A 27,449-nucleotide genomic window follows, 5' to 3' on the forward strand; every position below is an offset into this window, starting at 1 on the left:
TTTTTTTTTATATTTGTATACCTTCTTCTGTATTTGGTGGTGTGTTCTGTTCATATAATCGGGTTGCACCTTCACTTCCAAATTCATTCATTTTATTATCAGCTTCATTAAGGTTTTCTGAAATTATTCAAATTAGTTGTATTGTAGAATTTATAGCAAATGAAATCGCACATGAAAAATAACTTATAAAAACTAAGGTGCATGTGATCATACAAACGAAAAAAATCTGATTAACTCCGAACCATGCATGTTTCATGAAAGCACATAGTTTATTGTCAAAAATATCGTGCAAAAATTATAAGGTAGATGTTATACCAAGAGTTTTAAATGATGAAATTGAAATCATCCATTTCCTTTACGGACGCCATCACGAGTTGGGTGATCGCTATGGCATATATCCGTTTCACATATGATTGCATATTTAATCATTATGTCGCAACTACAATCCCGTTTCCTTTTCACAAATGTAACCTACATAATTAGACTTATAAAAGGATTTGTACTAATATATGAGCAACATGACGGGCGCAACCTGTGAAGGAGAATCTGCTTAGCCTTCTTGAGCACCTGAGATAACCCCCAGTTTTTGGTGGGTTTCAGTCTTTATTTTTCTTAGCTGTGTCTTGTGTATTATTGTTTTTCTATTTGTATTTTTCTTTTTAGCCATGGCTTTGTCAGTTTATTTTTGATTTATGAGTTTGATTGTCCCTCTTAGATCTTTCGCCCCCTTACTTATATATATATATATATATATATATATATATGCAAAACTACCAAAAACCGTCGAAGGTTTACTTTGATCAAGTTTGAAATGCTAAAACGTTAGATAATTGACAGAAATATAGACTTCATTTAATGTTGATAAACTACCATCTTATTATTGCATCGTCTTATCTTTTTATATCATTTTTGTGTTAATGCCCTGTATGGTATATCAGGTCATAACGGGTATAGTAAGCCTTGCTGTATGTTGACTAGTAAAGACTTTCAATGTTTATCAAAATAGTTGACACATAAGCGAGGTGACTATTTATGCCGATTGTATCAACAAGATTGTCCGGAAACATTTCATTTTCGTTTTGTTACATGCTCGGCTACATGTATAGTCATTTTAAAATAAAAACGAATCAAGAAAATGTCAATGATAACGGACAAAGTGGTTTGCTGACCTTTCTTATCTTATCTGACAAACTCCGATTTAAAATACAACTGATCTAAATTGAATAGGTCACAATTTTTCAAATTTATATCTTCTCAGCTAGACTATAAAAGGTAGACGTGGCATGATTGCAGAAGAGTCAAATCGACCAGAACAAGAGAACAATAAAAAAAAATATGCGACCTTTTACATTAAGACAACACCCACCATGTAGCAAGACTGAAAAACCACGAGCGCTGCATGACAACTTTTTGAATCTGATACAATAGAAAAATGAAACCAAAAACCTAATTTCAGAGAACAATAAAATGAAATTGACAAAAAAGTAAAGAACTGCTGCTTTCTTTTATCCCAATGAGTGATTTATGGTAAACGACACCAGATTCTTTTTTACTACCCACGACATAGTCCATTGCGAATACAAATTAAATCCTACGTTTATTTCACAAACACAAATGCAAGCAAAAAACAAAAGTTTACACTCAAACAATATCTTATGTTTACTTGCTTTGTAATTAAGTCAATGCATGCTTTAGTTTAGTAAATCTTAAATTAATATTTTTATTAAAATAATTTTTTCTCCAACAGCTCTTTGCATCCGTGACAGCTGTTTATTCGGGAAAATTATATAATTTTAAATGTAAACTTTGTTGTACGAACGTGCATGACTTTTAAAACGCACCTACGCATGTGAGATTTCCGCGTGGTTTTGGTAAATGTAAACAGAAAGATACGAGGACAGAGAAAACATTATTTAAATAGTATCTCTGTGCTTCTGAAGTTATCAAAATGATAGTTTTAAACATATACTCAAATTTATATACGTGGGATATCTTTTTTAAAGATAGTTCTTGTTATTTTTATACCTTCTTCTGTAGTGGGCGTGTCCTGTTGTTCATGTAATTGAGTTGCATCGTCACTTCCAAATTCATTTATGAGGGTTTTATCAACAGTTTCATAAAGGTTTTCTGCAATTATTCAAGTAGTTGTATTGTAGAATTTATATCAAATGAAATCGCATATGAAAACTAACTTATGAAATAAGGTGAATGTGATATACAAACGAATAATGTCTGATTCACTGCGAACCATACATGTTTCAAGAAAAAAAACTTAGTATATTCTCAAACATATTGTGCAGGACGATCACTACATATTTTGATCTGTCATTTTTTAAGGAAGATATCAAACCAAGAGTTACAAATGTGAAATTGAAATAATCCCTTCGTAAAATTTACGGACGCCTTTACGAGTTGAGTTTATACATAGTGTATCAACAAGTTTGATCGGAAACATTTCATTTTTGTTTTGCTACAATGCTGGGCTATAAATGTAACTTTTAAATTAAAACTAATAAAGAAAATGTCAATGATAACGGACTAAGTCGTTGACCTCACTTTTCTTATCTTCCCTTTCTTTTATCTAATCGAATCAGAACCAGTTAGAAAGCAGTTTTGACGGTTTATCTGACAAACTCCGATTTAAAATAAAACTGATGTCATATGAACAGGTCACAATTGTGCAAACTGAAATCTTCTCACCTCGACTATTAAAGGCTGATGTGGAATGATTGCAAAGGAGTCAATTATCAACCACAGATAAGAGTTCGAGATTTGAAACAATTTTAAATTCGACCTTCAACATCAGCGAAATCAAAAACCGCGTTGCAAGACTGAAAAACTATGAGCTCTGCGTGTCAACTTCTTCAATCTGACATAAGGACAAGCAAATATTAAAATTTACACTGAGGCAATAACTTTTATTCAGTTGCTTTGTCATTCAGTCACAGCATAATTTATGTTAGTAAGACATAACGGCGCTAATGATTTTCGATCGTTATAATTGTTATACCGTAAATTGAATGCAAAGGTGTTTAAGAAAGGCAACAGTAGTACACTGCTCTTCGAAATTCACAAATCGATTGAGAAAAACATATCCGTGTTACAAACTTAAATTGAGGGACATGCATAGAAAATAAGTGGAGAACTAATAATTTAAAACGAACTATGATATAACAATGGCCAATTTTCTGACTTCGCACAGGACATTTTAAGAAAAAATGGTGGGTAGAACCTGGTTGTGTAGCTAGCCAAACCTCCTGCTTTTATGGAAATGTTAAATATAACATTAAAATGACAAAAATATCTGACAGGACTACAATACAAATAAATGCAAATAAATTGGAGAACATAAAGGACAGAGAAACACAACAATACAATACATCATTACGACAAGCTAATAATTGTTAAAGATACTAAGTGATTAAAACTTGTATGTTTTTTTTTTATATATTTCATACCTTCTACTGTATTTTGCGTTTCCTGTTGTTCAAACTTCCAGGTTGCACCAACACCTCCATATTTATTTATGATGGTTTTAGCAACAGATTTATTTACGATTTCTGTAATTAATTAATAGACATTACTGCAAATTTATATTGAACATGAAATTGGACATGAAAACTAAGTTATACAAATAAAGTGTCTGTAATCAAACAAACGAATTATTTCTCATTCACTGCTATCCATGCAGCTAATTCAAGAAAAAAGAAAACTAAGTTTATTGTCAATCTTATTGTGCAAGATGAATTTAACGAGTTTTAATTCACAAATTTTCTACAAATGAAAATGCAGGTACAAAGTCAGGAATATGACAGTTGTTTTCTCATTTGATGAGTTGTGTGTGTGCTTTTGATTCAGCCATTTGATTACGTACTTTCCGTTTTGATCTTTACTTGGAGTTTGGAGTTTGGTGTTTTTGTTATTTTATTTTTTAATAAATATTTTGATGTATCAATTATATTAGAGCAAAACGACAAAAATCGCCAAAGATGTACTTTGATCAAAATTTGAAATGCCAAAACGTTTATGTTTATTAAAATAGTTGACACTTAGGAAATGTAACTATTTATATAAAATGAATCAACAAGATTCTCGGAAAGACTTTTATAAGTTTGTGAGTGATTTAGTCCAGTTTATACACCAATATATTCCTTTAAAAAGGCGTTTAATCCTTACAATTCTATAAATTGGAGATAAGGGATTTATGTTTCCACACTCATAACCTCTAGCACACATAAATTGTGTGTGCGTGTCACTGAATTGGCGTAGCGCATGAATATATGCATTGGTTTACGCAATAATATGTACTCTATGCGTTTTCTTTCTGATAAGAAAATAAACTGCAAAAAACTCATAGTATCATGCAAAGGATTTTTTTTATGTATCAATTATATAATTCAACGATTAACGCGAAGTGAAAATAAATATTTCAACGTCAAACCAGATTGTGTTATTATTGTCGCCATCTTATTAACATTGGTTACAAACAGAAGTTCAATCAACGTCGTCTATTGAAAAAAAAAAACACTTACTAGAAGTACCCTCGGCATATCATATAAATCAACGTATTCCCTAATATGCAAACCATATTGTATACCTTCTTTTTGAGTAAGCTTGTCCTGTGCCTCCAATTTCTGAGTTACATTATCACTTGTAAATTCCTTGATGATGGGTTTATCAACTGCTGTATTGAGGGTTTCTATAATTAGTAAAAACAGTTTTACTTTAGAATTGATAACAAATGGTATCGGATAAGAAAATTTACCGATTTAAACTACCAACGACAGAATCTAATGAGAAAACTAATTCAATATTAGTCTACGTTGTTAAAACCAATGAAAGGGCGAGCAGATATAAAAGTTGTATGCTCAAACACTATCCAGTATTTACTTCTCTTGCTATTATGTCACGTTTTGTTTAATGTCAGGCTTACCTACCGTTATACTTGTTATGGCGTCCATCAATTTGATGCACAGGTGATAAAAAGTTAAGGTAGTATTCATAGTTTTATACCTTTTATTGTAATTGGCGTATCAAGTGGCTCAGATATCTGGGTTTCACCGTCATTTCCAAATTCAATTACGATTGGTTTATCAACATCTGTAATAAGGGTTTCTGTCAGTATTAAAAAAAGTTTTTGCAACAAATGATTTCGCATATGAAAACTACTTTTTGGGAGTAAGGTGCACGTGATCAAAGGGACATAATTAGTGCCCATAGGGATATGTACAACCTGTCGATAAACTTTGTTGCCGAAACGTACATAATTATTATAAAGGAGAAAATTAACAGCTTCAGTCGTCTTTTCACACCTCCAGTTCGTATATCTACCATATTTACCATTCTAATTAGAGAGGAAGGATCTAAATAAGTTGCAGTAAATATCTATGCATTTAGATTTACCAAACGATCATTTAATTGAATAGGAAAACTTTTGTTTAATACTATAGTGTAGTTTAAAGAATAAAAAATTCAAAACTGTCAACATAATCAAAAGGACCACCAAAAGCACGTAACTTATGTAAAACAAAGAAAATATGTATTTACACTCCAAAAATAGTTAATTCAACTATGTTCATATATTGTATCGCAATAATTTTTTGATAATCTCTTTGATCCTGGTATCTATGATGTTTTTTTATAGTAGTTAATGAACCTGTTCAAAGCACTGAACGATTAGTTGCAAAACACATAATAGATGGAACGATATTTAAATGTTTGTTTGTGTAGTTTAGGTAACCAATGCATAGTAGGGACCTTCAAATGTTTAGAAGAAGCCTTTAGCTATGATGTGGTTATGATATGTTTGTTTACTGTATGACTCTCTGTGGATCACATAGACTTGCATGTAGATAAATTTAACATTCAATCTTAAGAACGTCCGTATAGTCTTTACGGCATACCACCAGTGCATTGGTGGCTGCTTTGTCGACCAGTACAAACACAATCCGCTTTGAAAGTTCTTCAAGTTTTTTTTTGAATTTATTTTCTAAATGTGATTTTCTATTATCTACGACATTCATACATTTATTTAAATAAGAATCAAGAGATTTTTTATTAGACTTTTCCCCGTTTACAGCAATTTGTACTAAACGAGGAAATATCGTCTTATGTGACTTGAAGACATTCTTTTCAATCTATTTTAGATGGAGGATGATATATTGGTCCCTCTTGAAAAAACGTTTTTAACCTCTCTGTCCTTGACGATATTGAGGTCCCTTGTAATAAATAAAGACAGCAGTAGTATACCGCTGTTCAAAACTCATAAATCCATGGACAAAAAACAAAATCGGGGCAACAAACTAAACTGAGGGAAACAATAATAACATCGCCATAGAGAACATATTTAAACCTCGACGATTCACAGTTTAAGTTAAGAGAGATTTTTTTTTCTGCATTCACGTCTGATGTTACCGACGTATAATTACTCTATGACATTTGCTATCGGATGAAAAATAAACTACAAAAACTCATTATATTATGCAAATGATTTGTTTGTGTTTATTATTTAATTCAACGATTAACGTGAAGTGAAATGAATATTTCAACGTCAAACCAGATTGTGTTATTATTGTCCTCATCTTGTTTACATTGGTTACAAACGGAAGTTTGGTCAGTGTCGTCTATCGAAAAAATAAAACAAATACCAGAAGTCCTCTCGTCAATTCATATCAATGTATTCCCTTATATGCAAATCATATAAGCATCATATTTGTATACCTTCTTTTTGAGTAAGCTTGTCCTGTGCCTCCAATTTCTGAGTTACATTATCACTTGTAAATTCCTTGATGATGGGTTTATCAACTGCTGTATTGAGGGTTTCTATAATTAGCAAAAACAGTTTTACTTTAGAATTGATAACAAATGGTATCGGATATGAAAATTGACAAATAAAAGTTTCGTGTAATGTGATCACACTTTCAAATAATTTCTGATTCACTGCGATCCATAAGACATCAGTAGCTTTTAAACTACCAACGACAGATTCTAATGAGAAAACTAATTCAATACTAGTCTACGTTGTTGAAACCAATACAAGGGCGAGCAGATATTAAAGTTCATGCTCAAACAATTTCCAGTATTTACTTCTCTTGCTATTACGTCACACCTTGTTTAATGTCATGCTTACCTATCGTTATCCTTGTTATGCCGTCCGTCGATTTGATGCACAGATGATAAAAATATTATGTCGTATTCATAGTTTTATACCTTTTATTATAGTTGGTGTATCCAGTGGCTCAGATATCTGGGTTTTACCGTCACTTCCAAATTCATTTACGTTTGGTTTATCAACATCTGCAATAAGGGTTTCTGTTGTTATTTAAAAAGAGATTTTGTAACAAATGATTTTGCATATGACAACTACTTTTTGTGAGTAAAGTGCATGTGATCAAACTTACCAATAATTTCTTGCAGACTTTATATGTTTCTAATAAGCCAGTACAAGAGCAATCAGTTGTATTTGTAAAATCAATTAAATAAGTGAAACACTTCCAAACTTTCCAAAGTATTCTTTGAACAGGGCAGTGAAATGATAAAACGGTAGGTCTGTTATCTATTTCTTGTGATCGTCATACCTTTTTGTTTCATGAATATTCTTATGAATGATATACCATCGGTAAGAGCCTCATAGTATCGACCAATTCTTCCTGATCCTCCAATTGCGTATAAGAGTAGTTCCAAAACCAAGTTTTGACGCTTTACTTCAAACACCACTATTTACTGCAACTGATCATGATGTGGACCGGTCATTTTTTATTGAATTTTACGTAGTTTGATTGGATTAAGTTATATTTAGTGTACCTCCAAACGTTAATTTTTATACACGTATATTGATATATTCAGAACATGCATGCATACGTAACGTAACTTAAATGACCTTCAAAATGAACACTGGAAGAGTTTAAACCATCTGGATCGATGCCACTGCTGGTGGACGTTTCGTCCCTGAGGGTATCACCAGCTAGGTGGTCAACATGTCGGTGTTGACATGAATATCAATACTGTGGTCATTTTTATAAATTTCCTGTTTAAAAAACTTTGAATTTTTCGAAAACTAAGGATTTTCTTATCCCAGGCATAGATTACCTTAGCTGTATTTGGCACAACCTTTTGGAAGTTTGGATCCTCAATGCTCTTCAACTTTGTACTTGTTTGGCTTTATTGATATTTTGATATGAGCGTCACTGATGAGTCTTGTGTAGACGAAACGCGCGTATGGCGTCCTAAATTATAATCCTGGTACTTTTGATAACTATTATCGATAAAAAACGGTATGAAACATTAAAATTGCCAATTCTTACATTTTCAAAAAAATTTCAACATATAGAGTCAATTTTTTTTCTTTCGCTAACCTATTCCGTAGAAAACAAAAACAAATTATAAATCAGACGGCCTATTTCACTAAACACGTCATTTTTCGCAGAGAAATGCCGAAGTAAATTTCACGCACAACTATGCCATGTACAATGATTGTTTATCTTAACAAAATAAAACTTTTTTTCTGGCACAAAATCTTGTTTGGCACTTTATCGTGATTATCAATGAGACAATCATCAACATAGACCAAAGACGAGATTAAAAACATCAATAAATTTAAAGAACTCGTTAATAACATTGAAATTTGAATAGTAGAACACCTACTAGAGGCCAAGATGAAGCGATATTTTACGTGATTTGTGTCTAGTTTAGGGTTACTAATACATAGTGGAAACCTTCGAATGTTCAAAAGATGGCTTTAGCTTAACTGTGGAAATGACATGATTATTTACTATATCAGCCACTGTGGAGTGAACGACATGGCATGTAGTAGTCCAAAAAATTATGACGTCTTGGGGGCTATTTTAAATTTTTGTTTTGACGCCTTCCTGCGAATTCATAATGCTGAAGCCACCATTTCCGGTTGGACTTTGAGAGCATATTTTGCTCTCAATTTTGAGACCCAATTTGGCCATAAAATTTTCATTGAAGGCTAAAATTGTTTGCATATATAAAAATTATTACCTTTTATGTGTTTGTTTGTGCAAAATAGTTCATAAAATAAGTTACAATTCCATCCGAGGCGGGAACTTGTCGACTGCTTTAAAAAAATGTTTATCTGATTTGTTTTTAGAAGATTATAAAATAATTTTTGCACCAAACTCGGTAAAAATTGACAGACACGTATTTCCGGAACCTTTTTGTTTTATATTATCCGGAAATTCCGAGTTTGGTCCAAAAGTATATTTTATACTCCCAAAATGAAGCATCTTGGGAATGAATCAGCTAAACGTTTTAATAAAGCAGTAAATTCCTTCTCATAGTCCAACTGAAATAGTTCGGCGTTATGACGTCGATGTAAGGCATCAAAGAAAAAAAAATATAATAGCCTTTCAAGATGTCAAAATTATTTGGACTAGGCATGTAGTTGAATGTGCAATTTCGATTTAAGGACTATTCTTGCAAGTACTTGAATTTTTTTTTTAATCCTTGAAATGGGCGTATTACATAGTCTTTTATTTGTTTCTAAATTGTTTTCTAAATGTGATATGCGATTATCAACAATATAGAGACATTTATTCAAACAGGAACCAAGTGACTTTCTGTCAGATTTTTACCGTTTACATAATTTTGTGCAATAAATTGCAAGAGCATCTTGAACAGTGTTACTTACTTCATTTCGACGGTGACAATATTGTGGTCATTTTATTAAAAAGTAAAAACACAAAAATACTGAACTCCGAGGAAAATTCAAAAAGGAAAATCAAAAATCAAAAGGCAAAATCAAAAGTCCAAACACATCAAACTAATGGATAACAGAGGTTGTAACCTCTCGGTCAGATATCATCTATGAAACGGTTTTTCTATTACGGTCAACCAACTCGTGATGGCGTCCGTAAAATTTACGAAGGGATGAATTCAACTTCACCATTAGGAAACTCTTGGTTTGATAGCTTTCGTGTTGGCAACAACCCTCTATCAAGGAAATCATGATAGTAAATACAAGCCCGAGAATATCGTATCAATTTGAAGAAATATACTCCGTATATAGGTGTTGCTGGAATGTTGCTACATAGAAATGGACAGGTCACAGTTAGGAAGCTGAACTCATCTCTTTTGATGTAAAGTTTTACTATCAATCGACCCTCATTGTAAATATCTAGAAGTCATGACATGAGGCAAATTCAACTGAATCTGTTGTATCTTTTATTTCTCGTTCGATGGGATAGATGCAGTTAACAATGTCAAAAATTTAGATTTTTAGTGAGAGAACATCATCTATATAGCGGAGAGTAGAGTTAACGGATATGAAATGATAACTGTAAGTTTGTATTTGTTTGAATGAAGGTTGGTAACAGTAGTTTCCAAGCATACGTGAAAGTTCATACTCAGACTATATCTACCATTCACTTACTTTGTCATTCGGTCACATTATGATTTATGTAGTATCTTGATTTATTATAGGACTACTAGTATCAATTTTCTGTTTTGTCATAAGCTAAAAGCATAGGACTTCTCTTTGATAAATCGATAAATTCACCACGGTAAAAAAAATACGAGAGGTTAATATAATATTTGGAATAGAGTCCGTTTACCTAAATAAGGATAAGCCAAGGCAACGTGATTGACGTATGTTTTCGACTTAAAGTTAACTTTCGTTTTTTTTCTTCTTGTTTTCGGTGTATGTTTTTCTTTCCTCCTTGATTTTGGGATATTTGTATTAAGTAATATTTACTGAATATATCAACAAATGAAAATTAGCAGCTGCAAAAGCACATGCTATATTTATTTTTAAAATAGGGACCAGTCAAAAGAAGCTTCAGCAAATCTGAGAAATTTGAGAAGGATAAAAAGTCATATGATAAAACAATTGTTGAGCTCAGTGAATATCATATCTCTGAGATTGATAAATGTTTGTAACAACCTCATCAAAAGTCAATAATTGTGCAATGTTTACCTTCAACATGGTCTTCTGTATACACAGTTGACTCGGATGTATTCGTTACATCGTCACTCCTGAATACATTTCTTAGAGTTTGACCACCAGCTGCATTAAGGGTTTCTGAAAATATGGTAAAATTTGTAGCCATTTTTCTGCATATGACGATAAATTGATGTTCGCTATGTGCTGGTGGTCATAAGGCTCAACTTATCAGATCGAAACAAAGCAGACAAAAAACATGTAACAAAATCCAAAACCAGACGCGGCAGAACAATATACATCCCTTATAACAAAACTTACAAAAAGCATAGATCTGAGAGCACTCGCAGCTACTGAAAGCTAGTTCAAAGCCAATATCAACTGATGAAAAATTATATATCTTAGACAAAAAGATTAATCAGTACACATTCAACATCTAATGAATTTACTCTAAAGACATCATTAACACTCAGAAAAAAAACCATGACCTTGTACAATGCCATATCATACGTATCAAAAGATTATAGTATCGTGAAAGGGATATTTGTATACCAAATACTATCTAGTATGGTTTTAATTTACTGAAAACAAAATAAAAATGTGTACAAATAAAAACAATATTCAATATCCAATCCAAATATTGAATTGGTAAACTTGAAAAATAAGCTAATTGTAAGAAAAGAAGTTTGAGTATGTTAACACAGGAAGAAAGTAATGAAGGAACAAACATAGGAAAAATAGAAATAGAGAAGACATAATATACCTTTTGTTGTAAATTTTTGTGTAGAGTTTCTGGTCTTAAACTAAAATATCTAAATCTATGAAAGGACGATAATTTCTGTTTTAAAATACTTTTTTTGATTTGGTGAAGTTCGTAAGTATAATTAGATAATTTTTTACTCTCGGTTTTAAATGAAGTTCGTGTTGTTTCTCATTTATTATTTGTAACTGTTGATCATGTTGATGTAAATATCTTTTGGTTATATGAGTCTTTGTTTACTCCTGGGTTTTAATTGTTATTGTCTTTTGACAATCTAATGGAAATATATCAATTAAATGCAATTTAGACGGATATTTACTGAGTTTGACCTTATATTTCTAACAGGGTAGGAACCCGTCTGTTAGTGAAGGGGCACAATTGTTGCACATAGGAAAACCTTTAACTTGTCGATAAATTTAATTCTTGAAACGTAGGTAGAATTCGCCAGGAAAACGTTTCCTGCTTCAATCATCTCATCACGCCTTCAGTAGGTATGAAGCATGTTTACCTTTCTCATTTGAGAAAAAGGCTTTACCTGTCATAAACTATTAAAATAAATATATGAAAATAGTAAAATAAACAATTTTTTTAGTTTAAAAAAATCTTTTAGTGTTTTAGATAAATCACATGCATGCTTTTGATGATCCTTTTGATTCCGTTGACATTTTGACTTTTCTACTCTTTACACTACACATCCACAAAATCTTATCAAACTAAAGTTTTTCTATTCAATTAAATAATCGTTTTGCGAAATTTGAATGCAAATATAGTTGCTGCAACTCATCTAAAGTTTTCTTCTCTAATGCGAAAGGTAAATATACTAGATATACGAACTGGAGGTGTGATGAGATGATTGAAGCTATTAATTTTCTCCTTTATAATAATTATGTACGTTTCAGCAACAAAGTTTATCAACAGGTTGTAGCTATTCCAATTGGCAATAATTGCGCCCCTCAAATAGGAGACTTGTTTTTGAAATGTAATTAATCACAATCACAAACGCAGTAAAGACCCGTCTAAATTGATTTTTTATTGATAAATTCAACAACACTTGTCGTTTCCTTGACGATATTTTTCGTTGAATAATCAAGAATTTTGTAAATATACTGCCAAAGTAAGTTACTTTAATAAATCAAATCCAAACAGTAATAACTGTCCTTTCCTAGATTTAGATATTTTGGTTTTACACCACTGGACACTACACTTAAATATACGACAAAAGGGACAATTTTTTTCCCTTTGAATTTGTTCCCTTTTTGGACATTGATGTTCCCTTTGCACCATACTACGGTGACCCTATTTCACAACTCGTTCTATGCAACCATGTCTGTTGTGACGTTTTTGATTTCAAAAAACATAATCTATGACTTATTGATGACGTCTTTACACTGAACCCATTGGATGTTGGATGTGTTCTGATTGATAATTTAGTCTTGATTACATGCTTTTTGTGATCGGTGTTAGTGGCTTTGAAATAGCTGTCAATATCTGCGAGTACTCTCAGATCTGTACTTTTCATAGTTTGTTCTTATGTTGTACTTTTGCAACACTGTGCCAGGTTAGAGAGAGGGTTGAGATCCCGTTAACATGTTGAAGCCTGCCAAATTATGTATGTATGTGCCTGGCCAAAATCAGGAGTCTGTAATTCAGTGGTTATTGTTTGTTCATATAATATAAAATACGGATTTTTTGTGTTATTAAAATTTGCGGTTACAAAATATTAGAAATTATCATAAATTAAGGAATGTATCTCCCTCATGCAAAGCTCTGATTCCTTTCACGAATTTGACTATATTTTTTGGACCTTTTGGATTATAGCTCTTCATCTTTTATATAAGCTTTGGATTTCAAATATTTTGGCCACGAGCATCACTGAAGAGACATGTTTTGTCGAAATGCGCATCTGGTGCAACAAAATTAGTACCGTTGATTTAATATATGTGTTATATATTTGTGTTTCCGTGTCTGGAAACTAAAAAAATATCCTGTTTACCTTATTGATTCCTTAAGGATGAATTTTTCTGACTTTTTATTCTCGTTGAAATCTCATTCTGGAGTTATTTCCAAAACATGTGATACAAGTGGAAAAGAGCAATGAATATAGCAAATATCATAATTAAACTTAACTCTGTGAAAATTTTGTGTCTTACAAATTTTATTACCAATCAAGTCAGTCATTTTAGTCATTATTTTTAGAAAATGAAAGCGGGGTACAAGAAATGACTTTGAAGTTGAAGTTGAAATAATATGCATTTCGTTCTTAAAACAGAGAAAAATCACAAATTTATAAAATTCACAAAATGGTAAATTTGGCACGAAAAAGCATCTAAATATGATAAAACTTTCTCTTATTGACACCGACCTAAAGTTTTATTATGTTAAATATATATTCAGATTGGTCATCTTCATTTTTCTTGAAAGTATGAAAAAGAAAGTTAAATTGTGGAACTGTGATTTTTTTCTCGATAATAGCTCATAAATGGCTAAAAATTGATGAAAAATGGGAAATCATCGAAAATTGGTACTTTCAAAGGGTCCTCAGATGTGTACATCCTTAAATAAACTCTTTTTAAAAGATTACCATTTCTACACTGTACTGCTAACTGTAATTGGCAAACTTTTTACCTTTAGATTTTGGTAATCTCAAATTGATTTTTACTTCAGCCACCTCATCAGTTTTAACCTTTGCTGTGGTTAAGATATCGGTCATAAGTTTCGTGATGCCTGTGAAAAACTTCCCCGCTTTCCGTAAAACTTCTTTAACTACATCTACATGAATGTTTAGTTCATCACGTGAAAAAGCCTTGATTTTTAAATCACTACCGCTATTGTCACTAAGGCGTAGTTTTTCAACCGCTTTAATGATTTTCGCGGTGCTCCATATTGATGGAACCTCCAACTGGAGAAGAACGGGAACTGTGTTTTGATCTGAAAATAAATATTAAAACGCTGTTGTTATTTACGGAAAACAGTACAATGATTGCGAACAAAATGCAAAAAAAAAAAAAAAAAAACATTCAATGAAAAAGATTATTTCTGATTCTTTTGATTGTCATGTTAATTTAACTTTGTTGTCTTTTATTCAAATGCTTTATTACATGTATGAGTTTTTATTGTATACGCCATAAAAAAACTACACACGACTTGGTCTATTGTGAACAAAATGAATTCTTTGTTCTCCATATAAATACAACAGCAAGCGTATATTAAACTTTGCACTGGAACAATAAATAGCATTTGCTTACTTTGTCATAAAGTCCTATGAAACGAAATGCTGGTAATAATTATGATGAGAAAAATTTGGAACGATTTCGTGTATAAATATTCAATCTATAAACCGTCTGCGCAAAGTTTGGTTTAACATTTATAACGAGTTCAGTATAATTGACATACAAGATTTAGATTAAGATAGTTGATCGGAAACTTCACCTGCAAAAGAACTTAACTTACGAGTCGTGGTGTGTTTACCGATCGATAACTATACTCATAGAATAACCAGGCGAAGAATTCAAATAGAGAAAATATTTAACGTGTCACCGAATAACATATTTGTTCACAAATGCGCGCACCGCATGAATTAAGTACCAGGAGTGTTCGGTCACAAGTTGAATATTTTTTGATATTTGAATTCTTTGATTAGTTTTTCTTTTCATTACATTGACAGATGTTTTTTTTTCTGAAATTAAGTAGGACATGTAAGGAACTGTATCTTTTGTTAAGCATTCACAATGTGTTTTGATCCGACGTCATGACAAACAAAGTCTATTGTTGTATGACGTCAGAAAATTGAAGTAACAACGTTTTATTTCACATGTGAAATTATCAGTTTTTATTTCACTGGGAAAGCAATGTAATCATTGCAAATAATGTAATAATATAAGTTAACAATCAACACATACTCATGGAACACGTGGAATATGAGTTAAACAACAGAGCGATACACATTTATTTTTATGTTTTCAGAGTGCCTGAAGACAATTGTTCAATAGCAGAACATTTCAATTACATTTCATTTTGTAAGAAAGATTGTGTACACTTTTTTTTTATGAATAGTAAATCCTTGACATTCAAGTATACAACAAAACTATTTTCATATACCTGTTTATAATATGAAGTAATTTTTTTCAAAGTTGTTCTGAAATTGTTGAGCATTTCACAGCGGTAGAATACAATTACTTTAATTATTCATCCCTTATTCCTATTAGCTTTGTATTTACATTGTATCGTAGATTCAAACTCTTCATTCAGTGTATGTTCATTTCTGTTCTTCGTTATTTGATTGAGTTAATTGTCTTTCTATGTTGTGATGTTACACTATAGTTTCAGATAAGGGAGAATATTTGGTCCTATTAGATAATTTAGTCCAGCTGCAATTGTTTGCAACTGTCCTAAGTCAGAAATATGATGTGCAGTAGTTGTTAGTGTGGTTTAAAAGTGTTTTCTCGTTTGAATGGTTTTGCACTAGTCATTTTTGGGGGCCCTTTCTCTCATATTGTTTGGTTAGGTTCAAGGCTCCGTGTTTAAGATCTTACCTTGACCAATAATGGTTTACTTTTATAAATTGTAACTTGAATGGAGAGTTGTCTCATTGGCCATCATACCACATCTTCAGATATTTATATAATTGTTTTCAACAGAAGAACCGAATATCCAATACCAAATACGCTAACCGGATAAAAAATTTAATAGATTTAATATAAATGTTTATTAAAATCTTTAAATATTTTCGATCTATATAAAAATATCGTCGTAACGTTGTGATTAATTTGACAAATCAATTGTCTAGTATATTGATTGCTATTGTTAAAAAAAACCATAGAATAAATGAACTTTTAACTCGGGTCAATATCTTAGTTAAACATAAGTATGATACATGTTTTTAAATAGTAACTTTAAATCATTAATCCGATTAAATTTTACGATTTACTTTGTGCCTGATTTTAATTTTGATCTAATATAGCATAGACCCACATTTGAAAATGCAACCTCCATTTTACAAGGCTTTTCATACTTTAAAATAAATGCCAACTGAAAAACTGTGAAATGCATATCATCGTAAATGTAATTCAAAAGGGACGAAAGATACCAAAGGGACAGTCAAACTCATAAATCTAAAACAAACTGACAACGCCATGGCTAAAAATGAAAAAGACCAACAGAAAAACAATAGTACACATGACACAACATAGAAAACTAAAGAATAAAAAACACGAACCCCACCAAAAACAAGGGGTGATCTCAGGTGCTCCGGAAGGGTGAGCAGATCCTGCTCCACATGTGGCACCCGTCGTGTTGCTTAATGTATACTTGACGGTACGAGTATCAGGCTTAATCATTTTGAATTGAACACTCCATATTATTTTCTGAGACATGAAGAGAAAATGAAAGAAACGCCGTTTTTAGACATCCACAATTCGAGATCATAAAGGTTTTTTTTTCAATCTGAAACTATTACAAACACCATTGTAGATACGGTGTATTGGATCATCAAAAGTGAAGCTTCGCCTGGAATCCCCACAGATAGGCGTCAGTGTATATTAAGTGCGAATCTAGTTAGTTCATTTTCACTGTCGTAGGTTTATTGTAGAATATAGGATCATGGGAAAACTGTAATTGTTTACGTTTCAAAATTACAATAAAAAATGATTTGAAACTTAGTTGTAACACATTTTCATTGTGATATGTCTTTTTAATGTACAATAACAGTGTTAACGTTCAAAGATGTGTTATAAAAGCATCATAGTATAGAATATCGATTATTAAAAGCGATTCCTTTTAACTATAGATGCCACTATATGTGTAAACTTTTCTGATGTAGAATTTGACTTGCAACAAATTAAAAAAACTTAGTTGATTACTTTAATATTTATATGTATTTATGACTTTTCATATGTCCATAAAACCTAAATGGTCACTTAAACGTTTTCCTACAGTATTGACATGTTTGAATTGTATTGCCAATGTCACACTGATAGTTGTTGTTTGTTTTCAGTTTCGGCAACTTGGTGCATTTTGTTTCAATTATATTTGTACAAAAATTACTTCTCGCATTTCCCATATTTATATGGGTTGTTTACATCGCCTTCAAAGTGCTGTTTTTGCAGAAGTGTTTTACTACAAAACGGGCAGGTGTGATTAAAAGTTCCTGTTACTTTATCCATATGGTAAGACATGACAGCTTCTCAGAATACAGACCAGGCCCTCGTCATGATCTCATTGAGAAGCGCTTTGTCTTGAAAGTTTGATCCACACAGGTCACATTTGTGTAACTCATTAGTGTGGATCTTCTTATGCCTGTACAAACTAGCTACACATTTGGTCGTGAAAAACTCCCAAATAAATGTATTGGACATTTATGGACTAGGCCCATTGTTGAAGGCCATACGGTGACCTATACTAGTAGTTGTTTATTTCTGTGTTATTTTGGTCTCTTGTGGAGAATTGCCTCTTTGTCAATCATACCACATCTTCTTTTTCATATTGGTATGAAGAGCCCTCCTTCTTATCTTCACTTGCCCGCTCGACTGTTGAGCCCGCAAATGCTTCAATATACCTGGGAACATTATATCTATCAATATATATGTTCCTGAATAAACATATTCTGAAGGAAAGATAGTTTTTGGTAAAATAGATTTTATTGGCTCGACTGTTGCTTGTATGTTCTTTTTTGTATAAAACGTGACCTCATGTGACATAAAAATTATACAAAGTCAGGAAAGCGTAAAATGTAAGTCACGTTGTGTGGGACGAACTTATCCGTCTAAGATGTATTCACTGATCTGTAATGCGCAGCTTGATACTACCACAGAGGTCGAAACCTGCACAGTTGGGGTTAATTATGTACACAACATTCAAGCTAGAAATCATTTTTGATGAAATAAAAAAATATTGAATTTGGGCGAAAATCCCGCTTGTCAGTTTTTGGAACTTTTGGACAGATTATCGGAATCCTTTGATTTTATTCATTCAAATGCCTTAAACAATTTTACCCATTGACCCCCATTTTTCTTTTAATAAATCTTTTGCATGTATAATTATAAGCCATCTGTAAAAGTCTTATAAAATCTTATTTATTTTTAAAGGTTTTTGAGAACTTTAACTTGTCAATGATTAAGCTATGAAAAGTCAAGAGAAAATTTTCCCGCCAACATTTCAATGGCTAATATCTCGTAAACAAGCACATTGACCTCTGTATATCTTTTACTTTTTTGATTCCTTAATTAATCCCCTATCAATATATAACAGTTTTATGAAAAGCTATTTATTTTGAAAATGAGTAGCGAACTTCCTTAAATACACAGTTAGATTCAGCATGCAAGAGAACCCAGAATATTCAAATTGATTTCTAGACAGTTTGGATCCTACTTGAAAAATTGGCCAAAAATTTTAAAAAGTCACAAGTCATGTTGGATTCAACCGGATAAAGAACCCCAAGAAAAATGTTTAATTTTAGACCCTGTGGGCCAATTTAAAGTTGAAGTGTCAATGAATTGGATAAGTATAACTAAACATACAGATGCCGACGAAATATAAGAAATTTAATAGAATACATTTGAAATAAATATCATTTCTATTGAATGCAATGGAGTGATAAATCAAACTTTCCTTCACAAAGAAAGCGTTATCAAATCGTTCCCTTACTTTAACTATAGGTTTAGAAAGTCAGCTAAATTAAGACTAAAATAGATGAAAATGAATAAAATTCATACAGTGAAAATGAACCGCATATATAGTACTTATGAATCGTCCTACAGTGAAAATGAAGGTAAAGTATCATTATTCGACAGTAAACATGACTCACATAAACAAAACATCATAGTGGATTTAGTTGAATATGAACAAACTTAATGATAAAACTTAATCTACGTTATACAACATTATTATTTGAGTTGAAATAAATATTTTTTTACATCTTCATTTCAACTGCTCGTTCTAAATCACCTGCACGATCTGTTCGTGCAAGGTACTAAATATTCACTAATTTCGGTATTATAGTTCACACCTGGAGGGCTCAAGGCGCGATAAAAGCTCGTCGGCATCTCTAAAAAAGTCATACTTGTATTATTTATTTTTAAACATATACTGTTGTCTGCTCTATGGTCGGGTTATTGTCGTTTTGACACATTCCCCATTTCCTTTATCAATTTTACATTCGAATTATTTTTCTTCATTTCCTTAAAAACATTTTCGTCTGTTTATATATTATTCTACATCAGAAATTTATGGCATATACAGTGAAAATGGTATTTTAGGATCCGCACTTTACATACACTTTGCGTTGTAATGTCAAAGGACAAACTTCAATTCATTGTATTATAAAAACGTGCATTTGTTTGGAACTATAGATAACCGGTTAGGCAAAACTGTACGATTTGACAACGCTAATCTATATAAAACATTTTCAACATTTTTGTTCGATTTGACAACATAACGGCGATACTAGTAAATAATATCATTCGGAATACATATCAATTGAATGCACAAGTAATATATTTGTTTTTTTATTACCTTCTACTGTAGTTTGAGTGTCCTGTGGTACACATATCTGGGTTACATCGTCACTTCCAAATACATTTATGCGGATTTTATCAACAGTTGTATTAAGGGTTTCTGTAATTATTCAAATCAGATAAACTGTGAATTTACTGGAAATGAATTTGATTATGAAAACCAGTTGTAATCTTCTATTTACTTCTTATTAACTTTATTTAGATGCTAACACATAATTTCGGATTCACTACAGACTTGTTTCATGAAGAAAAAAAACATCATTTCATACATAAACATTTTCCCGATTGAATAGTTTAACACAGGTCACTTTTGACATATAGTAGGTAGGGCCTGTTTTTAACCATTGAAAAGGAACTTCCCTACTGTATTTTAACAAACAAAACGTTAACGTTTGAACATACATTTGCGTCCTAAATTTTCTCGTATGAACAAAGGTAAGAACATTTTTTTAATTATTGATTGTCCCGGAAAGAACCATTTGCTAAAGAACGTTGCTATTTTGTTTTACTAACGTCTGAAACGTCATTTTCAATTGGAGATTACACGTGTAAAAATCCAGGAACTCAAAAATATATTCGCCGGTGAATAAAAGGATTATCCAACGCTGGTGTAAATTTATAGAGTTTTTTGTCCCGCCTTGCAATTAAATGAAATTAATTGAATTATCCAATGTCACGAAATAACATGTTATCCAATTGAATGATTTATAATAAACGTAAGGAATAATTCTTTATTGAAAAGTACTATACGCCCATATGGGCCAATGGCTTAAAACATTATACATTATATACAGATTACATATATAAAACAATGAAAATAAACAGTGCAGACACTTTGAACTATAATCCTTGTCTTTCTTTAAATCAATATATATATGTATATTTAAGAAATTCAAATCATATCAAGGACTCCCTGCCCTCAGTCTTAGTGACTTTTTAAAAAAGAGCCTAATTTGCAAGTGTCCTGTTTTGTTTCAGGATTGAGGATATATTTTAATTTATCTATATCATTTAAGTTATTATATTTATTTTCATTTACAAATTCTTTTCTAAACTGTTCATTTATTTTACATTTAAAAAAGAAATGAAACTCACCATCTAGTACATCACAATGTGTACATAGTCTTAGATCTCTTGGAATTTTCCTGTATCTATCAGTTTCTATTAATAAGCAGTGGTCACTTATTCGAAATTTAGAAACTAGTTGTCTATATTCAAAGTTTTGATAAAGTTGGTATGGTTCAAAGTTATAGCTTTTCTTTATTTTTTTTAAAAGTTGGAGTTTGCTATTCTCTTGTAAATTTAATATTTTATCATTATATAAATTTTCATAGGAGTTTTCTAAATCTTTTTTGTATATTAGCCTATTATTTTTATTGTTATTTTGGTTAACAATTTCTAAATCATTTTGACTTCTGACATAATTTACATAGGAGTACCAAGAATAAATACCTGCATTATGTAAAGTTTTTGCCAAATTTAGTGTCTCTTTTAGTAAGAGACTAGTTTCTTTCCTTAATAGTCTATCACGAAAAAGAAGAGTTTGTCTTTTTATAAAGCAATCAATAGGGTAGCTGCCTAATTCAGATCGAGCAGCTAAAAGAGACACTAAATATTACAAGAAAATTTTTTTACTCCTAAAGTTAACTTATTAAATTTATTTAGTACTTTATCAGGTGGACTTTTGTCAATGAAATTAAGAGTATCTACCTTTTTATTTTTTTTTATTTCCTTTAACTGAAGGTTTATAAAAGGATGAGTATGCATCCATATACCATATTTCACTGTTAGAAGTTAATATTGGTCTAACGAGTGAGTTAAATAAATGGTTTGACAAATTTACAGGAGTCTAATGAATCGAATTACAATCTGTTTTTATAGAATACATACTTTCATACATTTTTTAGCTAATTCTTGTGCTGAATGAATAAGATTTCCATTCTGACTAATGATATTATCAAGAAATTTAAACTTTTCCATTTCTTCTAATTTGTCACCATTATAATTAAAAGAATGGTTAAGATTTTTCCTATTGTTGTTGTGCTTAAAATCATAGTTTTAGTTTTTTTTTATTTACAGTTAACTGCCATTTATCACAGTATTGAGTGAAATGATTTAAACTTGACTGAAGACCCTCTTTAGTTTCAGACATTATCAAAATATCATCGGCAAATAGGAGGCTTCCAATGTTTGTCTGTTCTATTTTCAAGGGATCACAGTCATTCTGTTTAAAAATTTGAGGTAGATCATTTATGAAAATATTGAATAGGGTGGTACTTAAAGAATCCTGAGTTTATCATTAATCTTAATTGAAGATTTTGTGGTCGAATACATATTTTTTATTACTTGATACATTTTACTGCCAATACCCTGAGACAAAATTTTATATAATACAGCTGTTCTCCAAATGGAGTCAAATGCTTTACGTAAGTCAACAAAACAAATATGTAATGGTTTCTTTTTTAAATTTAAATATGTATTAATCAAAGTTTTAAATACAAATAGACTATCTGTAGTTCTTAATTTAGGAAGAAATCCAAATTGTTCCTGGTTAAATTTGTTTTCCATATATTTAATTATTCTGTTATTTAAAATTGAACTAAATATTTTGGCAATACCATTTATAAGAGATATTCCTCTGTAGTTATTTGGGTCTATGGAATCTTCCGACTTAATATTGGCACTAATAGAGAATATTGCCATGTTTCAGGGGACTATCCTGAATCAAGAACAAGGTTATATAATTTTGTGTAGTATTTTATAGTTACTGGACTACAATATTTAATCACCTCATTTACAATGGAGTCTGGTCCAGGGGATTTCTTCATTTTAAGGGATTTTATAACATTATTTACTTCTGATACTATTATTAGACTATCAGTTATTTCATTAAATCTATTTTCACTCTCTTTGTTTTTCAAAAAATGGTTTATCTCGTCTTCTGCTTTGTCGCAAGGTTGGTCCTAAAGACCTTGCTTTTGAAAACGGTTTGTTAGGTTATCTGATTTCATATCAATTTCTGTGGTATTCACATTATTTCTTATACATTTAAGTAGTTTCCAAAATTGTTGAGGTTCTTTAGTTTGAAGATTTGATAGTTTATCAATCATTTGTTGTTGATATTGGATTTTTTTCTTTTTAATTGCTTTTTTTTTAAAATATTTTGCAGTTTCAAAAAATTACTGTTTCAAATTTCTATCAAATGGTTTATGTTTTAGTTTTTTACCTAAAATATTGATCTTACTTTTTAAATCTTTTAATTCATTGTCTGACCAAGGGTTCCTTTTTTGTTTAGTTTTCTTATGCTTTATTGGAACTTTTATTATACATGTTTTAGAGGCTACATTATCTAGAATTTCTGTTAATGACTTTGAAGCTTCATTTATGCCTTTTTCAATTTTTACAAAGTGGGTGATTTCAAAATTTGAAATCTCATTTTTCACTTCGTCAGAGTTTAATGTTTCATACATCTTACCATGTGACACATCAGTCCATCTGTATGTTGTGATTTTTTTCATATTATTATTATTAAAGTCCTTTTTATTTATATATTGTTTTATATCACATTTTAGTTTAATGCTCAATATTGCATAGTCAACTGTGCTACAGCCATTTTTAGAAACATATGTTTGATAACCCAACGAATTTCCTAAATATCTACCATTTAAGATCCTTAGTCTTGAGGATAAATTATTACCTTGTTGGATTAAAATATCTAAATTATTTATTTTAATAGGAGAATCTAGATCATAGTTTTGGGGTAACATATACTGTAAAAATTGGAAACTATTATTTTCATTTTCAATGCAGTCAGCTTGTTCCCCAGTTCTGGCATTAAAGTCCCCATTTAGGGCTATATCCCCATATTGTGAATAATTTCCTAATTATCCTAGTGCAATATTAAATTGATGACAGTCAGAATAGTAGAATGATAAGCGAAAATTTTACAAACCTATTTCATGAACTACTTCTTCATACATTTCAGACATAGATTTACAAAGTTCAGTATATGCTTTCATTTCTTCTCGCTTTAGAAAATAACATAAATAATAATATCAGGCGCGCGACAAAATGTGAAGCTTTTTAGCTCGTTCGCTGCGCCAACCCGCTAAAAGGGTTCACATTGTGACTTGCGGCTTATATTTTAATAACAATATCAATTTATGAAACCCGATAATCTTTATTTGTAAAATACAATCTATATGAGAAACAACAACAAAAACCAATATTACACAGCGCATAGTATAAATTTTATCAAAGGTCATTTATAATTTGGTGATGTAAAATTTATGACCGCTGTAAATTTGAGTATAATGACCATGCGACAATTTCGAAAGAATGGTATTAATAGTGTTTTTTTTCGGAGATTCTTTTCTAACATCACACATAAGGTTGCAAATCAACCCGCCGACGATGGTGGTGATATTAACTGTTTACATAGAACATTCTTTTTACAGAAAGTAGGTAACGTTTAACAGAGAACATCGCATTCTGACCTCTCAAAAGGTAAAACACGACCTTATGTATACAATGGTGGATAAATCTGGTTTTATAGCTGGCTAAATTTAACACTTGGAAGGCAGTTGCATTACTTTGAATTGTAGCGACAATAACAAAACAAACACACATGATAAGTAAAAATTCGGGTGCAGCAGTCAACATTGTGTTATAATACTAATCACTATAAAACGAAATTACTATGTCAACAAATAAAAACAAAATGACATATCGACAACGATCCATATTCTAAAACCTGTTTAATAATAAATAATTTCCTTGATAAAACACTTATCTTTACTATAGATTTTTCTAGGGGACATACCCCCTTTGTATCGTTACGCGTTTGAAAGCTAGAAAACAGTTCATATTTCCAATCCTAAACACTATTTTATTCTTAATTGAAATCATACTACATTGGCGGTATGTAAATGGGTCTTTTTCTTTTATCAGAGTAACTTCAAATAATGGAGGGAAAACATCAGTTTTGGTCTAGTAAAATAACTGTTCAAGACTTGGAGGAAAGATAACTTGAAAACTAGAGTCCATTGTAAAAGACCGTATAGTGTCTCTTTAAAAGAAGACACATGCGAAAGATATTTTTAAAGAAGAAGTATTAATACTGGTTAGAAAATGTTATCTTTTATAACAGATTTTCTTCCTTTCTTATATATATTTATATATATTCTTATTAGAACAATTATCAGCACAAAACATGAAACATATATGATTTATTATTCTGAATTCATACATTAAAAAATATTTTTTTTGCAATATCGATTCTAATTGCCTTTTTATATACATTTTATCAATGAAGTAGTTTTTTTCCCATTATAAATGTGAGGTTGTTTTAACTTTTCCAAATAATTTACTAAAGGAGGGACGAAAGATACCAGAGGGACAGTCAAACTCATAAAATCGAAAATAAACTGACAACTCCATGGCTAAAAATGAAAAGGACAAACAGACAAACAATATTACACATGACAAAACATAGAAAACTTAAGAATAAACAACACGAATCCCACCAAAAACTAGGGGTGATCTCAGGTGCTCCGGAAGGGTAAGCAGATCCTGCTCCACATGTGGCACCCGTCGTGTTGCTTATGAGATAACAAATCCGGTAAATAGTCTAATTCGGTAGGTCACATTTATGAAAGGGAAGGGGATTGTAGTTACAACGTAAGGAACATATCCGATATCAATAGTGAAACGGTTATTCCATAACGGTTAACCAACTCGTGATGGCGTCCGTAAATGTTACGTAGAGATGATTTCAACTTCACCATTTGGAACTCTTGATTTAATAGCTTTGTTGTGAGCAACAACCCCCTATCAAGGAAATCATGGGAGGAAATGCTAGCACAGGAATATCGTATCAATTGGGAGATATATACACCGTATGCAAGTGCTGCTGGAATGTTGCTACTTAGAAATGAAAAGTTCACAATTGGAAAGCTGAAACCATCTCTTTTGCCGTAAAGTTTTGTTTTCAATCGACCCTCATTGTCAATTTACTAACATATACATTCACATAAAAAATCTATATGTTCAAACATATGAATAGTACCTCAAATTCTGCACATTTACACTTCCAATAATCTCGACACAACCTCTCATTCTTCACCTCTTGATCAGAAAATACTTCTAACAGTTTGACAATTTCTATCTTCCTTTGTATGCCATTTGGTTGGTTATTTGGTAATAGGTTTGCTATACCCATAATCGATCCTTCTAAACCTTTCCATATGAAGTTAAATTTGTGATCTGTCATTTCCTGTATATCTGATAAGTGGAAAATTTCGTTTCTGAATTCAGTTATTGTTTTCATCCAATCGTCAAGTCCGCGTGGACGCATTCCACACGTCTTTATCAAAATGTCCGCTAGTGTAATATCAAAGATTCTCACGTTGACATTTTGTACTGCAGAATAACAGCAGATGCATTTTTGTACTAATGTCTTTTTGACAAACCTTTTATGAGCCGATAAAGATTTGTTTTCATCACATTCATATAGCACCTCAAACTGTTTTTTAAAAATTAACTTTTGAGGCACAATTTCCGTTGTCGCACATTTACAGCATTGTTTTTTTGAATATGCATGATAGATGCTGTGCTTCGTTTTTATTGTGTTCAAATATGACTCCAAATTGTCCGATCCTAGTACTTTCTCTTCTATGTACCTCCAAAGAACGAAGTACGATACATCCACAATCAATGCTACTAGTTTGAAGTAGTTATTTCTTTGGGATGATTGTTCTGAATCTACTTAAAAAAACAAGTAGACACATCTATAATAATATTCTTTTCGATGCCATATTCCTGTATACCGTTTTGAATGAAACTGGAAATGAAAACCTACCTAAAGTCCAAGAGAATGATATTAGGCGAAAAATTCAAAATGAGCATTCAAACTCATAAGTCTAAAACAAACTAACTACACAATGGCAAAAAAAAAGAAAAAACAAAAGACAAACAACGGTTAAAAAATACAGAAAACATATGACTGCGTAACACGAACTTCACTCCCCCCCCCCCCAAAAAAAAAAAAAAAAAAACAACGGCGGGGATCTCAGTTGCTCCGGAAGGATAAGCAGGACTGACAATGATTGACATAGATATAAAGTTTAATTTTTTTTTCATTAGTTGTTATTGGCTTATAACTGAGCCTTTCTTTTTTTAACTGATTGTTATAGTTTGTTTCTTATGTTGTGCTGTTACACAACTGTTCCATGTTTTGAAGAGGGTTGGCGCCTACAAAATAGTTTAACATCGCTCATTC

At 31.3% G+C, this 27,449-nt stretch overlaps 1 protein-coding gene across 1 annotated transcript; it reads right to left on the reverse strand.

The window, feature by feature from the left end:
• LOC143057057 (uncharacterized) lies at positions 1–26,634 on the reverse strand. Its single transcript, XM_076230286.1, has 12 exons — positions 26,238–26,634; positions 24,123–24,198; positions 20,169–20,270; positions 14,286–14,588; positions 10,937–11,041; positions 7,210–7,296; positions 6,721–6,822; positions 5,014–5,100; positions 4,598–4,699; positions 3,459–3,560; positions 2,026–2,127; positions 1–117 (listed from the first exon to the last, which is right to left on the reverse strand). Exons 1-12 carry the CDS (start codon positions 26,523–26,525, stop codon positions 8–10), a joined length of 1,566 nt encoding a protein of 521 aa, XP_076086401.1. The 5' UTR covers positions 26,526–26,634; the 3' UTR covers positions 1–7.
• Between the last annotated feature and the right edge of the window lie 815 nt (positions 26,635–27,449).

This window comes from Mytilus galloprovincialis, chromosome 13 (assembly GCF_965363235.1).
Source record: "Mytilus galloprovincialis chromosome 13, xbMytGall1.hap1.1, whole genome shotgun sequence".
Taxonomy (NCBI): Eukaryota; Metazoa; Mollusca; class Bivalvia; order Mytilida; family Mytilidae; genus Mytilus; species Mytilus galloprovincialis.